Source organism: Carcharodon carcharias, chromosome 17, assembly GCF_017639515.1.
Source record: "Carcharodon carcharias isolate sCarCar2 chromosome 17, sCarCar2.pri, whole genome shotgun sequence".
Lineage (NCBI taxonomy): Eukaryota > Metazoa > Chordata > Chondrichthyes > Lamniformes > Lamnidae > Carcharodon > Carcharodon carcharias.
The window spans coordinates 116,854,473-116,872,489 of NC_054483.1; the positions used below are offsets into that span (position 1 = coordinate 116,854,473).

Here is an 18,017-nt window from a genome sequence, read left to right on the forward strand (position 1 = left end):
GCAAGTCGCTCAGGTGTACCAAAATAGCAATGCTTGCAGCTGTTCCAGAGGTTGACTCGCCACCAATCGTTCGAGGGCATTTAGGGCCTGGCAATAATTGCTGGATCAGCAAAGCTCCCATCTCATGGAAGAATAAAATAACAACATTTCTTAGGGCAGAGGCTATTGTACCATTGGAAAAGGATTTGAATAAGGATATAAGAAAAAATGTAGCAGACAAGAGGGGAAAAAGGGCAGAAGAAACAGAATTAGGGTAGACAATCCCAGCTATCATCCAAACTGATGAGCTGGAAAATGGCAGAGACTTATTCTTCTATTCTCTGCTTCACTCCAGCCTTGGACCTTGGTCCTGCCAGTTCATTATTCGTCCCTAATATTAACACCACTAGGCAAAGGCATCCAGTCCAGTCTGTGTATGAGCATCCAGTCCCACATTTGATTCAGCAAATTGCCTGTACATTTTTACAGGACTCTCTCCATTAACCCTGTCAGTTATTCAATGTGTATAAATGTGTGTGTGTGTGTGTGTGTGTGTGTGTGTGTGTGCGCGCGCATCTGTCTCTCATTCAGGCTGATAACAGATATAAAAGCTTCTCTATATAAGTAAGATTTGGCAACCAAAGGAAGATTGGCTTTTCAAATAGGTCAAACTGTAACTTTAACTTTTGTGTAATTCACTCGCACTGCTTGCAACAGTTATAAATTGAAAAAGAGAGCCATTGTGATATTGTACCAATAACAGTAAATGGCCTACTATGGTATTATTGGCTTTAGAATGTTATAGCATCTACCTTACTTTATGCTTCACTGGCATAGATCAGCCAGTGGTGTTTTCATCAATTTCTGTTCCATTATGCTGAGCTTTCTCATTTCTTGTTGTTTATTCCAGCCCATCATTACCCTAGACGAGAACACTTCCTTCACATTCTCTACAGAGGGGATAAATAGTGTCACGGTACAGGTGTCTGCTGGGAATTCCATTCTACAAGACATAAAGAGCATAGCTGTATTCGGTGAGAGGAAAGCACACTGTTTTATAGATACCATTATAGAGTAGAGCGAAACTTAGTAAAGAAATACTTCTGTAGATAGTTTGCCCATTCTTCACGCTCACTTTATCCCCTGAAATGTTCTCACAAATATGCAAATTTCTTTTATAGTTGGACAAGAATGTAAGTTTAACAAGTGCTTCATATCGTCTGTCTCCAGAGTAAGCTCATTTCCTCTGGAGCAAGGATTATCAAAGGAGGATTTGTCCCTCAGTGCTGCCCAATGTTCAGGCAGTGTTCAGGCAGGCCAGGGATGAAGGACGCTTTTGCTGAATCATTTCAGCATTGGTCAGATTTTCTGGTGTCACTTTCGCCGGGTGCCGGGTTTATCTGTCCAAATATGGGAATGCAGATTTAACGGAGCGGATAATGACAGCCTGACTTTGTACGCCATAATTTCTGCCATTATGCCCTCGGCAGTGCTGAATGTTGTTCACATCTGTATTAAACAGGTGTCTAGTCATTGCGGGGGAATAGGAACTACAGAAGTAACTTTAAAGAGCCACAGCTGACACTTTGATGGGAAGAGAGGCAGTGCACTCTGTTATTTCCTTTATTGCTGAGCTTTCACTTTGCAAGTGGATGCAGGTGTCAAGCCACAACTGGGAATGCTGCCTGGTCCCTTAAGCTGCTGCAGGTGTTGGAGCCCTTCAGCAGCATGCCCTTCCCCGTTCATCTTGAGGTAAGCTCCCAAACAGAGGCACCAATATCGTGGGGAGCCCCCAGCCTGCAGCTGACCAGGTCACTTCGAACTGTGACCATCCCCTCCTGCCATACTTACACCGGCAATCTTTACTGTACAGGGCAAGGTATGGTAGCATCAATGGTTAGGTTACTGGACTAGCAATCCACAGCCCTGGAGACAAGAGTTTAAATCTCACCACAGCAGCTGGGGAGTTTAAAATTCAGATCGTTAAAGAAATCTAGGGCAGGATTTTCGGGTGGTTGGGAGAGCGTGGCGAGCGGGCCTGAGACCAGCTGGGAAACGGTCCGCTGACCGCAGTTTCACAACTGGCCAGCCGGTTAATGGTTAACCAGTGTGAAGCGTGCGCTGAAAGGCTCAGCGCTGCTGGGGTGAAGTCTGGGCAGGCGTTGGGGAGCGCACAGTGAAAGCTCCCTGAAGGCAGAGAGATGCCTCAGGGGGTTGAGGAATTTTAAGATCAAAAATAAAGATGTGGAAAACCTGAAAGCAATGTTCCCACGGAGGACTCACTCACATGAACGTGTACATAATAAAAACAACGTTAAAGTGCTTTTACCTTTTTTGTTTAAATTAATGTCAGAAACCTCATTCCCCAAGGCTTCCTCAAAAATTCAAAGGCATCTGGCCGATTCACCCACCCGCCCACTGTCAGGTTGGTCGGGCAGCAGAAATTCTATCTTAATTAACACTTTAGTGGCCTTAACAGACCTTTTAATTGTCGGTGGGCCCGTGTGAGAGTTGGCCTGCTGACCGAAATACCGTACAAGTGCGCACTGACATCGGGACGCTCGCCCGACATCATCACCCACGATTTTGCGCCCAATCTAGTCGGGTGTGTGCCCGCCCGCGCGATGTCAAACTCAGCCCCTGGAATTCAAAAGCCATGTTAGAGGTGTCGTGGTGGTGACCATAAATGTACCAGGGTTATTGTGACCTATAGTTTAGGGAAGGAAGTCCTCTGACTTAACCTGGTCGGATTTAGATGTGACTCCAGACACACAGCAACGTGGTCGATTCTTTAATTTCCCTCCGAAATGGCTGACAAATCCACTCGGTTGTACCAAACTGCCATGTTTGCGGCAGTTCGAGACACTGGCTTCCCGCTAGCGTACCCTCTCATTTTTTTTTTGGAGTGCACGGCCCCTTCGGGGTAGTAAAGGGGCCGATTTGTCCGCAGCCCGCACCGAGACTTTTGGTGTGCTGCAGAGGTGGCGTGACTGTGCAGCTTAGAGAGAACACATTGCTCGGCACCAGCTTTCCAAAGGCAACGGGTGGTGGGCAGTAAATGTTGGCCTTGCCAACGATGCTTGAAAGAATAAAAGAAACGTGAGCCCCCTCATCAGTTCCCCTTCCCTTGAAAATGAAACCCTGCAGCTAAAGAATGGTCCCAAAACAAGTGTAGCCAATCACCGTTGCCATACCTACCTTCAACAAACTAGGCCCTAGGCTCTGGAATTCCCTCCATAAACCTCATCATCTCTATCTTCTCCTTTAAGACCCGGCTTAAAACTGACCACAGTGACCCCCTGTGCTCAGCACCTTCTTTGGTTGGCGCCAATTGTTGCCTGATATTGCTCCAGTCAAGCAACTTGGGATGTTTTACGACTTGAAAGGTGCTCTAGAAATGCGCATGTTGTTGTTGAAAGTTAGATGGACTGTGAAACACTGCAGACTGTGAAATTTCTTTTAAAAAAACCGAGAGAAAAAAATAATTGGAGCAACATTTTTCATCGATCAAAGAAAGTGACCCTGGAGCAACTTCTGAAAATGAAAATTGAAATTGTTTTCTTGCCTTGTCCAAAACTTATTCTGTTCAAAATCTGACAGAAATGTGACCCTGAAAGCCATAATTCTTTTAACAAAGTCCTCTTGTCTTCGTCCTGCAGATTCTTACCGCTCGTTGCTACTGTCGTTTACACCCAACTTGGAAGATTACAACCCAGACATTCCGGAGTGGAGACATGATCTCAGTAAACTTGTCAAAAGAACTCTGAGACAAGTAAGTTGGAACAATTTTCCTTGCTACCCCTCCCACCGTAACTTCACCGGATCTGCGGCGTAAACCCCATTCATGCCGCACCTCCAGCCAAATTACAACATTGTAGCAATGGGTTTAGCTCCGAGGAGACAACTCCTCACTTGCACAGGGAACATCGTGCCAAAGAAGGAGGCGAAAGGGGATTCCTAGCTGGTTTGGGCAGTTTTGTCACTCAGGGGTTAGTAAGAATATTAATTGGAAGGAGATTGGGCAATCTAAATCCATTGTACATGAGCTTTGCTCCATAACACAATGTTGAAATAATTCGCCAATACACAACACAAAATGGAGGTTTCGTTAAGGTCTGAGAGGCTTGTCAGAATATGGAACGAGGTTGCGGCAAATAGGACTCAAAGGGCAGCTGGATAAGTACATGGAAGGGAATGGAATAGAAGGATAGCTGATTGGATGAGATGAAGAGAGGTGGGAGGGGTCTTGTGTGGAACATAAACACTGGAATGGATCAGATTGGGCCAAATAGCCTGTTTTCCTTCTGTAATTTCCATTTAATTCCTATGTAATACTTTTAATCCATCCCACGCCACAGCTGTTTAATGGTTCCACGAACAACAGCGTGACATTGTGGTGCTGACATCCTATTACAAGTATCTGCATCAATGCAGGTTTCCTCTTCCAAATGTATTTTCCAAGTTACAGGAAAATCTATGGACCTGCTACCCAGATCCACTGGGACCAGCTGGAAGTCTGACCTGATCGCTGTAGCATACGTGAGATGCGGAACTTGCATTATGATTTGAGACAGAGACCCTCTGAAATTAGTTTCAAGCTGTTTCTGTTTCCGGCATGAATTTACTACAGAGTAAACTGGCCAAACTCAAATCCAATGATTGGGATGCCCATGTGAAACCACCCATTGCCATTATTATCAGCGCCAATTTAAAAGTACTTTTAAAAAGTTCCCTTGTAAGAATACCCCTTAAAATATTCCACAAACTTAACAAGAAGCTGTCCAGGGATTCCAGTGAGATGCTGCAATAAAAGAATGATCTGTAGTCACTGATTATGTAAGACTGTGCTCCTGGTGCAGAGTCTCATTAAAGGGGAGCAGGTCAGAGTTAGGACAAGCACATAATTGAGAGCTTCTGCCAACTTAATTCCACCTGGCAAGGCTCCACATTGCTACAGACCCTTGCAAAATTATCTTTATCCTGTGCAATAGGGAACTTGAATGCAACCTGAGGGTTGCTAACATCTGGGACAATAAGACACCCAAAGACACTTTTAATTCTCAATATTTACCTTGGTTCAATAACTGTCAAGTTCTTCTCCTGACAGGAGTCAGGAGATTGTGAGTTCTAATTCTTAAGTGTGGACACGTAACTGTCGGGGAGAGAGAAACAGAGTTAATGCGTCGAGTCCAAAATGACTCTTAGTTCTGAAGAAGAGTCCTATTGGACTTGAAGCGTTAACTCTATTTCTCTCTCCGCAGATGCTGCCAGACCTGCTGAGCTTTTCCAGCACTTTCTGTTTTTAGTTCAGACCTCCAAATGTCCGCAGCATTTTGATTTTGTGTAACTGTTGTGGAGTGCAGCCTCCTCAGACAGGCATTAAGTCCAATGCGAGGTGTAGCAGTTCCATTCTACTATTCAAAAAGGAGCTGGGAGCCCTTGTTCTCTCAGTTACTGAAAGTCTTACTCCAGGCAAACCCCACCAAATAACGGGCTGCTTTTCTTGTTGCTGCTTGAGTGTATTTAAGACCGAGATAAATAGGTTCTTGATTGGTAAAGGGATCAAAGGTTACGGGGAGAAGGCGGGAGAATGGGGTTGAGAAACTTATCAGCCATGATTGAATGGCGGAGCAGACTCGATTGGCTGAATGGCCTAATTCCTGCTCCTATGTCTTAGGGTCTTATGGTTTGTAAGACCTTGTGTTGCAGCGAGAGAACTGTTTTAGCAGCACTGCACTTCAAAATCATTTATTGTATGTTCCTGTAAGATCTCATATAAATGCAAGTGTTTCTTTGTAATCATGGAATGTTAGTTCATTTATTTGTTTGGCAGTGTCACTACTGGGCCTGTCAAAGTCACAAGTGGCTCTGTACTGTAGGAAGTTATTGTAAATCTTAAATCCGTGAAATGGTCACAGAGGAGAAGAAGAGAGAGCCTTGTTACTGGGAAAATAATGACAAAACTAGCTGAAATGATCATTTCCTGCAGCTTAGGCCATGCAGCACCTGTTTTCCAGGCATCAAAGTCTCCAATATGGCGGGAGAAAGTGCACGATCATTTCAGTCCAGAAATATGCCACTTATCATACTGCTAAAGGCCAAAGATTCACACCCATGCCCGAAACAGCTGCGGCCCCAATCGTCAATCACGCTTTGCCGACGACTTGCCTCATAATTCCCTCTGAAGTGGATTGAATAAAATGTGGCTCAAGGTCCAACCTCTGAAGCACCTCAGGCCACACTTGTCAGAGACAGAGATTGATCTCTACAGTCACCACCCCAAGAATTTCTAGGCCATCGAGTTCAGTTTGTCATCAGACAAACATGTGGGATAACAAGCTTGGCTTGTTATTTTATCTTATATTACATAGTGCACCTTGAGTATAGGACAAATCGATGCTTAAAGCCAGTCAGCCAACTTCATTTAGTACATATAGCTGCATGGCCATTGCAATTTGATTCCAGAAGCAGTGGGATCTTTTGTAGTGCTAGTAAATCTAATGTTAATTTACTAAGCAGCTCAAAAAATCATGTTTTCAAAGCAAAATAATTCTGAGCCTGTCAAAGCCTGGCTTTCCTGAACCCTCCTTGGGATAAAGAATCCTTCAAAAACAAGAGCAGCCAAACTCTTTCTCTTCCTTTTCCTGTTTTGACCAGCCAAAAAAAATTTCACCTCTTGCGACCACTGAACAATCAAAATACACGATGGCTTCATTAAATATATAGCGCTGGATTTAATGTTGGACCCAGCATTGGAAAGGGGGCCCGCTTATAAACCACCCACTGTTCTTACCTCTGGCCCATAGAACCATAGAAAAATTACAGCACAGAAGGAGGCCATTCGGTCCATCTTGTCCATGCCAGCCCGAGGACACGCGGGTGCCCTTTCTAATCCCACCTTCCTGCACCCGGCCCATAGCCCCGCAGCTTACAGCACTTTAGGTGCAGATCCAGGTACTTCTTAAAAGAGGTTAAAGTTTCTGCCTCTACCACCAACTTGGACCCCCCCACCAACCCCCGCCGACCCCGAGTCCCCATCCCACCACCCTTACCTGTTGACTCCTGGCCCGCCTTCACCCACATTTGGCTTGGGAGGGTTGGGGGGGGTCCCTCGGCGATCCTGGGCCTCTGGTGGGTGCATTACCACCAGCTGCCAGCACTCCCGCTGGCTCTAACTGCAGTGAAGTGCTGCCGGCCTCTGATTGGCCTGCAGCTCTTGATGGTCCTCCACCGCAGGGAAGGCCTGGGGGTGGCCAATTAAGTGCCTGAAGGGCACTTGATCCCATCGGGAATCCCTCACCGGCCTGACAGGTGGCTGTCAGCCAACAAAATCCCAGCCAGGCTGGTTGCACATTTCTACCGAATACCTGTGTGAAATAAATGGTCATCTGCTTTTGGGAAATTTCATTTTTTTTTTAAAAATTAAACATAATAAATCACTACCATAGATCATCAAAACTTCATGAGCATATACCAGAGGTGGAGTGCGTCTGTGAGTGGTCTCCATAAAGGTGATGAAGTGTGGCTATGTGTTCCATAGGTCACAGCTGTACCTGAGCAACAGATGCTGCTCGCCATCCTCCCCGGTTTACCAACTGCAGCAGAGCTCTACATCCTCCCACACCAAGGTTCCGCAGAAGAGAGATTAAATAGTCTGGATTTAGATCAGGTGAGTCACAATTTGTCCAGGTGAGTTTCGGCTTTTTCACAGATCAGATAGTGAACCAGAGCAAAGAATGAGACAGTTAATGGGTTTCACGCTCTCTAAATAGGCCTGAGGGCTGCAATTATTTGGCACCTTCATGTCAACGTGAGCATTCGAGTCAAGTGCTGATCGAACTCCAAAATTCACTAAGGTGGGCCTCCTTAACAGTGCGGTCTCACACCATTTCCAGCAATTGAGAGCTCTAGGACAAGGGAACATAGATATAAGGTTAAATGTAAGAAATTTAGAACAGAGCAAACAAGGGAAATCCTTTCACACCAAGAGGTTTGAGACTCTGTGATGCATTACTTGAGATAATGATTGAAAAGAGACCATTTCAACGTTTAAGAACAGGTGAGTGAAGGACAGGACATGGGATCAGGTTGGGCACATGGGATTCGGTGTGGCATTGTGTAGATGGGGTGTAACATTATAAAGAGAAATTGACATATTGTGAATGGTCAAAACAGAGGCAAATGGATGTCAATGTAGACAACTGTGAGGTCGTCCAAACTGCACCTTAAAAAGGATAGAACAAGATACTTCCTAAATTGTGAAAAGCAAGAAACAGTGAGCGTGCAAACAGACTTGGTACCCAGGTACATAGATCATTAAAACTTCATGAACATATACAGAAAATAATCAAAAGTCAAATGGAATGATGGCCTTTTTCTAAAGGACTAGAATACAAGGTGGGGTAGAGGCCATCCTACAGCTGTACAAAGCCCTGGTTGGATCACACCTGGGGTCATATTTCATTGGGCATGTTTTCAACAGGGGGGGGGAGGTGGGGGCGGAAATAGGGTGTGTGTCCATCCCACCACCTTCCCATTCAACCCCGAGCTCACCCTCATAATCAAGTGTCAATCAGGCTTGTTACCAAGCCAACTGAGCCTGATAATATGGTGCCCACACCATAAAACCTTTGGTGTGGGCAGTCAGGTGGGAGTGGGGAGCTCGAATTTGTTAATAAGTTCTTCAAGGGTTGGGAAGGAAGTGTTGGGGGGGGGGGCGGCTGGGTTCAACCTTCAGGGGCTGCCCTTTGACGATCGCGACCCCTAAGATTTTCCCTTCCTCCCAACACACCCGCAGTCTTAAAAACACACCACCATCCCCCCCCCAACCCCCACCAAGACCCGGGAATTATCTTCTTCAGGGATCCATGGACCTCCTTCCTTCTTCTTTCGCAGCCCCTGTGGCAGCCACTGACCTGCTCTTGGCCAGATTGGCCGGCAGCTGCAGAGGGCGGGACTTCCTCCCACAGTGAAGGCAGAAGTCCCAAATGAACCTCGTTTAGCCCTCCTGCAGCACTTTACGGCCAGGGGCAGGTCAGCGTGGAACATGTCAACTTCACGCTGCCTTGGTTTCTCGGGGGAGGGGGCTATATTATTCAGCCCCTGGAGCACCATAAGCAGTTCTGGGGATCACACCTTAGGAAGGATATATTGGTCTTGGAGAGTGTGCAGCGTAGGTTTATGAGAATAATACCTGGACTCCAAAGGTTTTAACAAGGACAGGTAACATAAGCTAGGGTTGTATCCCATGGAATTTAGACAGTTAAGGTAAGATTTGATAAAAGTTTTCAAGACATTAAGGAACATAGATAAGATAGGTAGAGAAAAACCATTTCCACTAATTGGGAGTCCAGGATTAAATGACATAGCCAAAATATTCAAGGCAGGCCTTTCAGGAATGAACTAAGGAAACACTTCTACACGCAAAGTGTGGTAGTAGTTTGGAACTCTGTTCCACAAAAGGCAAGTGATGCTAAATCAGTTGGCCATTGATTGACAGATGTTTGGTGATCAAAGTGAATGGGGGTCACCCACCAGTCATGATCTCACTTAATGGTGGAATGGGGTCAAGGCGCTGACTGACCTACTCTTGTTTGTATCTTTCTATGCTGTGTGATGGATGAGCCCCAACATGGATTGCTGGAGCCAAATAGTCTTTTTCAATGTTGTAATTTCTATGTCATCAATCTAACATTATTCAGTCCTGACCAATTCCAACATATATCCAACTTGCATTTCTAAAGTGCTCATGTCTCCAGTGCCTCTTTCAGATGAGACACTAAACCAAAGCCCCATTCGCCCTCCAGCAGGAATGTTATCCCCAGTGTGCTGATCGATATTTATCTTCCAACCAGTGTCATTAAAACAAATTGATTGGCACCACATCCACAAACATTCACTCCCTCAACCATTGATACACAGTTGCAGCAGTGTGTACCATCTACAAGATGCACTGCAGAAATTCATCAAGGCTCCTTAGACAGAACCTTCCAAGCCCACAACCACTACCATCTAGAAGGACAAGGGCAGCAGATACATGGGAACACCACCACCTGGAAGTTCCCCTCCAAGCCACTCACCATCCTGACTTGGAAATATATCGCTGTTCCAACACTGTCGCTGGGTCAAAATCCTGGAACTCATTCCCTAACAGCACTGTGGGTGTACCTACACCACATGGATCTCAGTGGTTCAAGAAGGCAGCTCACCACCACCTTCTCAAGGGCAATTAGGGATGGGCAATAAATGCTGGCCCAGCCAGTGAAGCCCACATCCCGTGAATGAATAAAAACAATTATCTAGTCATTATCACGTTGCTTTTTGTGGGAGCTTGCTGTGCAGAAGTTGTCTGCCTCACTTCCTACATTACAACAGTGACTACATTTCAAATGTATTTTATTGGCTGTGAAGGGCTTTAGGATGGCTTGAGAACATGAAAGGTGCTAAATCTTTCACGCAATGAATTACATTCGAAGAGCAGTGTCTATTGCAATGGGGACAAATGTCAACAGCCATGTGACTTATACAGTTGGCCCAGATTACTGCAGGTCTATAGTCAAGCCATGGATAGGTAACATAAGCTAGGGTTGTATCCTGTGGAATTTAGACAGTTAAGGGATGATTTGATCAAAGTTTTCAAGACATTAAGGAACATAGATAAGTTAGGTAGAGAAAAACCATTTCCACTAATTGGGAGTCCAGGATTAAAGGACATGGCCACTTTTTTCCATTTGGGTCACCCTCTTGTGATGAAAATGCATCCTGGGTGGTGCCAGTGCCTTTCTGTTGCCTTATCCAAGTGGCCATTCACCAGGTGGAAGCCTAGGCAATGAAAACCAACAGGCTGTTTGCCCCATCATCACAGCAATATGTGATCTGATTCTCCTTCACCTCTCACGCAAATGTTCTTCGCGGTATGGACAGTGATCCAAAGTAGGAATCTGGTTGATGAGCATCCCCACTGCCATCCACCTGAGACCAACAGACAGCGAAGGAATTGCAATTACACAGGGATTACAACACAGAATCTGGTGATTTTAGCACCCCTATTGCTTCTTAAAGTTTACCCTCCATCCTATTCCCATGTGCCCAGCCTCTTCCCATATCTGTTGATTCTCCTGTCCTTCAATGATCTATCTAATCTATTCTTAACAGCGGGCACAGTCTCTGCTTCAGTCACAAACACCATCACTAGTGTTAAAAACAAAAAAACTGCGGATGCTGGAAATCCAAAACAAAAACAGAATTACCTGGAAAAACTCAGCAGGTCTGGCAGCATCGGCGGAGAAGAAAAGAGTTGACGTTTCGAGTCCTCATGACCCTTCGACAGAACTTGAGAACAAGTTCTGTCGAAGGGTCATGAGGACTCGAAACGTCAACTCTTTTCTTCTCCGCCGATGCTGCCAGACCTGCTGAGTTTTTCCATCACTAGTGTATTCTACATACTCACAGTCCTCTGTGTAATAAAGTTTCTCCTGCTCCTGTTCCTACTTTTCTTTCATGTAACCCTTGTATTTTTGTCTCCTCATTTTAGAACCTGCAATCACTGGAAATGGCCTGCTCCTATCTATACTGTCACAATAATTTTCACATCAAACAGCCCTATTTTTTAAGTCGCTTAAGTGTTTAAATTTGGTCTAAGCAGGTGACATCCCAATTAAAATGAAAATGCTGTACAGTCTCTCATACTTCAATTTCCTTTCTGGAATGTGTGCATAGCATTCCAATTAATAAGGTTTTAATATAGGTTCACCATTACATCTCAACTTTTAATATCCATACCGGTTGTCATAAATTTCGAACCAACATTAGAGTTTGTAGTAAGCCGCTGGCTTAATGGTAGCGTTCCTGCCTCTGAGTTAGAAGATACGGGATTTGAATCCCAATCCAGACGGCCCTCCGTGTAGCGAATGGAGCTCTAGCTCTGAATTCCGGCTTGGACACCCAGCAAAATACTTGTGTAGAATTATGACATAAAACATACGGCACAGAGACAGGCCATTCAGCCCAACTGGTCCATACCGGCATTTATGCTGCACTCAGGCTTCTCCCTACCCTTCCCTCATCGAACTCCATCAGCATAACCCTCACTTCCCTTCCCCGCCCCCCCCCCCCCCCCAGTGCTTATCTAGCCGACCCTTAATTGCAGCCATATAATTTTCCTCAAGTATTCCCTGTGGTAGTGAGCTCCACATTCTCACCATCTCACCACTCTCTTGATAAAGAACTTCCTGTTCCATTTCTTGGTGGTTATCTTAATTTGATGGTCTCTTCCCTTCCCTTCAAATGGAAACATTCTCTCTCTGTCTGCTCTATCAAAACCTTTCATAATTTTAAAGGCTTCTATTAGGTAACCCACCACCCCCCCCCCACCCAACCCCCAAACCACTTCCAGCCTGCTCAAGAGAAACAATGCCCACCTTGTCCATCTTCCCTGATCGGTATAACCTCACATTTCTGTAAACTGTTTTTTGCACCCTGTCCATGCCTCCATATTCTTTCATATGGCAACCAGATTTTTTCTACAATACTGCAACTGTGAACAATGGGCTTGGTTCCCACTTTTATTTTGTCTATTCCCTTGTTCAGATTGCTTTGCAGCACCCTCTTGCCTTAGAATGACATCCTGTGCCATCTATTTTTGGTACATTTGGGCACCGCTTCTGGGAAATGGAGAATGCCCTGATCTGGAGGGCTTCTACTTGCACTGGATCATGCATTTACACACTGACCAACTGGGAGAACCATAACCACAGAATAGGGGATTGTCAATGCTTGTACATAACATTGTAACTTTAGTCCCTTTCACAATCAAACATTGGGATTGACATACGAGGTGACTTTTAACTTTGATATTAACTATGTGAAGCTGAAGATTGATGAGTGGAAGAATCAAAAGCAGCCTATGTAATAGGGGGAAATCCAAAAGACGGGGATGCAAATAGTTTTTATAGCTTTCTGAAGAATTAAAACCTCCATAATATTTTTACAGCCCTTGAAGGGAATTGTCGCAATAAAATCAGTGTTATCAGGATATTGACCTGTAGAGTCGAGTAGAAGAGACTTTACTCTACATATAAATTATGCTCTACCTAATCAAGCCATCCCTAATGTTGACATTAAAAGTCAAAATGGGAATTTTGGGTGAAGTATCTGGACAAATGGAGCCATCATATGTGGTGAGTTTAGTATGCTTGAGGGAAAAGGTGATTTTTGACATATGGACCAGAATGTTATGCCTTCGCCCCACCAGCGAGGGGCAGGTTGGAAATTGGGGGGGGTTGCAAAATGGGAGCCATGACAGCAGTGTCATGCCCACCATCGACCCACCCCCAATGAGCTCTTACCTGCGGCGAGGAAGGCAGGTGCCAAGCATCCAGGCCACCAGGTGAAACTTGGAAGGCTGTGGCCGGACAAGGGGGAGTGCCTCATTTTTGGTTCCCATGTCCATTGGAGACATCTCCTCGTTCCCCCTTTACCCCACACCACCCCCCCCCCCCCAACTCCCGACCTTTCAGACCGAGGAAATTCAGCCCATGGTTCCCAAAGCTCTCCACCACTCTTTTATTTCTTGTATCAATTCTGGATCCATTACAAGCTAATTCATTGCTATGACTAATCATCAACTCTATTATTGTTGGGCAACTACCAGAATGATAGAAGGATACAAGTTAGATGAGCCCTGGTCTTTTCACATTTAGCATTCCCTACATTTATAATTGTTCTGTTTTCCAGCACCAACGTTATTCATCTTGATGAGTTCAAAATGTCCCATTTTATAAAAAAAATCATAAAAGCACTGAAAATGCAAATGTATTCTTCTATTAGGAATATCAATATCTAAATTTCAATAGGTAAGTAAGGTTAATTAGAAATCAAATTTTCCCTGACAGCTCAAGTCTATAAAATTCCAGCCATGATATTTATCAAGAATGAATCATTGGTCATTTGGAGAGAATGTATTATTGTTAAATATTAATATGATCTAATATACAAATATATCAAAGGATGGTTTTAAAAAATCGACTCTCTTCTAATGAGTTCCTGAGTATGAAACACAGAGATGAAAATATACTGCAATTAAAGCTGTTAAAAATGAGAATTTTACCTAATTTACACATTCAAACTAAATCAGTCTAAATTGTAAATCAGAGCTTGCATTTCCTACCTGGTCAATTTAGTTAACTAATTAGGAAATAACATTAATGTTTATTTGACCTAATTTACATATTATTAGATGAGTATCAAAATAGACTTTGCCATATATAACTAGACATCTTCAGGCTTTTTAAACATTAGTTTAAATGATGTACTTGAGAATATGTGTTACAATGTTTTTTTTAAATTAATAGCTACTAATTAAAATATTATAGTAATAAATATTAATAGTAATATACCTTTTTATATATTATTGTCAAATAGGATGAATCGTACTCAAATATCTATAACACAGGTGAAGTACCATATTAATAGTTCTGTTTGTTTGTCCTATGACTCTCTCAAAGATGGCCTTCACAGATATAAAAACAAAAAAACTGCGGATGCTGGAAATCCAAAACAAAAACAGAATTACCTGGAAAAACTCAGCAGGTCTGGCAGCATCTACAACCACACCAGCCCCCCCACCACCTCTCTCTCTCTCTATCTCTCCGCCCCCCACACACACACCTTAAACCAGCTTATATTTCAACTCTTTCTTGGACTCGAACTCAAGTTCTGTCGAAGGTTCATGAGGACTCGAAACGTCAACTCTTTTCTTCTCCGCCGATGCTGCCAGACCTGCTGAGTTTTTCCAGGTAATTCTGTTTTTGTTTTGGCCTTCACAGAGTCTGATGAGTTTGTTAATCAGCAATGAACGGAGTTGATGTTAATTTGCTAAAGTATTGATAAATATACATTTGAATGCATGAAAATAAGAACATAAGCATGTTTGGGACCCGGTAAAGAATGTCTTGGATACATTTACGCTGCCCATTTCAATTGCCTTCCCTGCTAATTTATTCCAAAATAATTCATACAATACAACTCTAATAACGCAGTAAACTGGTTCACCACTGATGCGAATCAGCACTATATAAAAACCAGGTTGAGGGCCTAGTTTCTTCTAACCAAATCTGTTATTCGCGAAGAAATTAACTATTTAAATAATGAGTCACTGTAGAGTAAATATTCTTGACAAACATGAGAGGGCAATGCTAAACAACTGGCAGCTGAAAGAGGTTTGCATGTGTTGCAGATTGTAAACAAACAATTCATTAAATTGACCTAAATCGGACAGTGCAAAATTGCCATACAATGGTGGGATAATTCACATACTGTTGCACATACCAAGAATCAATAATAATGGATTCAATGATTTATTTGATGTTTTTGGCTTCATGTGCAGAATAGCATGTTAAAGATTCTTTTGTTTACATAAGGCTACAAAGAATAGTGCAAGCAATTCATTGATCAAAGAACTTTCACTGTGAATAGTGATGAGCATATCCAATAGGAACACAGGAGTAGGAGTAGGCCAGTCAGCCCATCGAGCCTGCTGTGCCATTCAATTAGATCAAGGCTGATCATCCACTTCAATGCCTTTTTCCCCACACTATCCCTGTATCCCTTTATGTCATTGGCATTAAGAAATCCATCAATCCCTACATTAAACATGCCCAATGACTGAGCCTCCATAGCCCTCTGGGGTAGAGAATTCCAAAGATTCACAACCCTCTGAGGAAAGAAAATTGTCCTCATCTCAGTTTTAAATGGCTTCCCCCTTATTTTGAAACTGTGTCCCCTGGTTCTAGACTCCCCAACCAGGGGAAACATCTTAAAACATCTTACCTGCATCTACCCTGTCTATCTCTTTAAGTATCTTCAATTAAATCACCTCTCATTCTTCAAAACTGGAGACAATACAGGGCCAATTTCCCCAATCTCTCTTTGTAGGATAGTCCTATCATCTCAGGAACAAGTCTGGTGAACCTTCGTTGCACTCCCTCTATGGCAATAATATCCTTCCTAAGGTAAGGGGAGCAAAACTGCACACACTACTCCAGATGCAGTCTAACCCAGGTCCTATACAATTGAAGCAAGACTTCACTACTCCTGTACGCAAATCCTGTTGCGATAAAGCTCAGCGTACCATTAGCCTTCCCATTTCCCTGCTGCACCTGCATGTTAGCTTTCAGTGACTTATGGGCAAGGATACCCAGGCCCTTTTGTACATTAACACTTCCTAATCTCTTACTATTTAAGAAATGTTCTGCGTATCTGTTCCTCCAACCAAATTGGATAACGTCACATTTTTCCACGTTAGATTCCATCTGCCATGTTGTCCACTCACTTAGTCCGTCCAAATCCTCTTGAAGCCACTTTTCATCTTCCTCACAACACTCATTCCCACCTAGCTTTGTGTCACAGAATCACACAGTGCAGAAGAGGCCCTTCAGCCCATCGAGTGTCATCTGTGAACTTGGAAATATTACATTTGGTCCCCACATTGACATATATTGTGAACGTCTGGGACCTGAGAACTGATCCCTGCAGTACCCCAATAGTCACAGCTTGCCAACACAATGACCCGTTTATTCCTACTCTGTGTTTTCTGCCTGTTAACCGACCCGTAATCCAGTGTATTACCTCCTATCCCATGTGCTTAATTTTGCTAACCAACCTCCTGTGGGGGAGTTTATCAAAAAACTTCTGAAAATCCAAGTATACTACACCCACTGACTGCCCTCTATCAAATCTGTTAGTAACATCCTCAAAAAACTCCAAACAGGTTCATCAAACATGATTTCCTGTCCATAAATCCATGGTGACTATGCAAATCAGATCATTTTTATCCAAGTGTCTGTTTATCACATCCTTTCCAATAGCTTCTAGCATTTTCCACACTACTGATGTAAGGCTAACAGGTCTGTAGTTCCCTGTTTTCTCTCAGCCTCCCTTAAATAGTGGAGTGACATTTGCTACCTTCCAATCTGCAGTTACCATTCCAGAATCTATAGAATTTCAGAAGGTGACAACCAATGCATCCACTATCTCCATAGCTACCTCTTTCAACACTCTGGGATGTAGATAATCAGGTTCCGGGGACTTATCAACCTTCAGTCCCATTAATTTCTCCAAAGCAACCTTCTTGCTAACACAAATTTCCTTCAATTCCTCTTTCTCCCCAGTCCCTTCGATCTCTAATTCTGGGGGATGTCTTGTATCTTCCTCAGTGTAAACAGACACAAAGCTCATTAAGCTTCTCTTCCATTTCTCTATTCCCCATTGTAAATTCCCCTGACTCTGCCTGTGATGGACCCACATTTGTCTTAGCCAAACATTTCTTTTTATGTATCTATAGAAGCTTTTACAGTCCATTTTTATGTTTTTTGCTAGATCACATTCATATTCTATTCTCCATTTCTTCATCAGTTTCCTGGTCCTCCTTTGCTGTATTCTAAAATGCTCCAAATCCTCAGGTATTAAAACTATTTTTGGCAGCTTTATAGGCCTTTTCTTTTAATTTTTTACAATCCTTAACTTGCTTTGTTAGCCACAGTTGGCTGGCTTTTCTTTATGGATTTTTGTGCCTTACATGAGTGTATAGTTGCTGTAAACTATGTAATAATTCTTTAAAGACTGTCCATTGTCTATGTACCATCACACCTTTAAATGTATTTTCCCAATCCACCTCAGCCAATTTGCTGTCATACCTTCATAATTTCCTTTGCTCCAATTTAACACCCTGGCTTCATGTTGAACAACATCACTTTCAAACTTAATGTAAAGTTCTATTGTATTATGGTCATTCATTCCTAAAGATTATTTTACAACAAGATTCTTAATTAGCCTTTCCTCGTTACATAGTACTAGATCTAAAATAGCCCGTCCTCTAGTCAGTTCCTCCACATACTGCTCTAGAAAACCATCTGTAACACACTCCAGAAACTCATTTTCCACAGCATTAGAGTACTCATTAGAGGGGGTGGTGGGTGCACACAGACTAGATTTGAAGTCAGGGTTGGCACCTGGGAAGGACTGTCAACATCCTGGGGGTT

General features: G+C 43.4%; 1 protein-coding gene across 1 annotated transcript in view; it reads left to right on the forward strand.

Moving 5' to 3' along the window:
- LOC121289704 (VPS10 domain-containing receptor SorCS1-like) overlaps positions 1-18,017 on the forward strand; it is a 409,049-nt gene that overhangs the window by 369,207 nt on the left and 21,825 nt on the right. Inside the window, exons 31-33 of the mRNA XM_041209328.1 lie at positions 890-1,013; positions 3,639-3,751; positions 7,520-7,648. Of these exons, the coding sequence (XP_041065262.1) occupies positions 890-1,013; positions 3,639-3,751; positions 7,520-7,648 (366 nt within the window). The remainder of the gene's footprint in view (positions 1-889; positions 1,014-3,638; positions 3,752-7,519; positions 7,649-18,017) is intronic.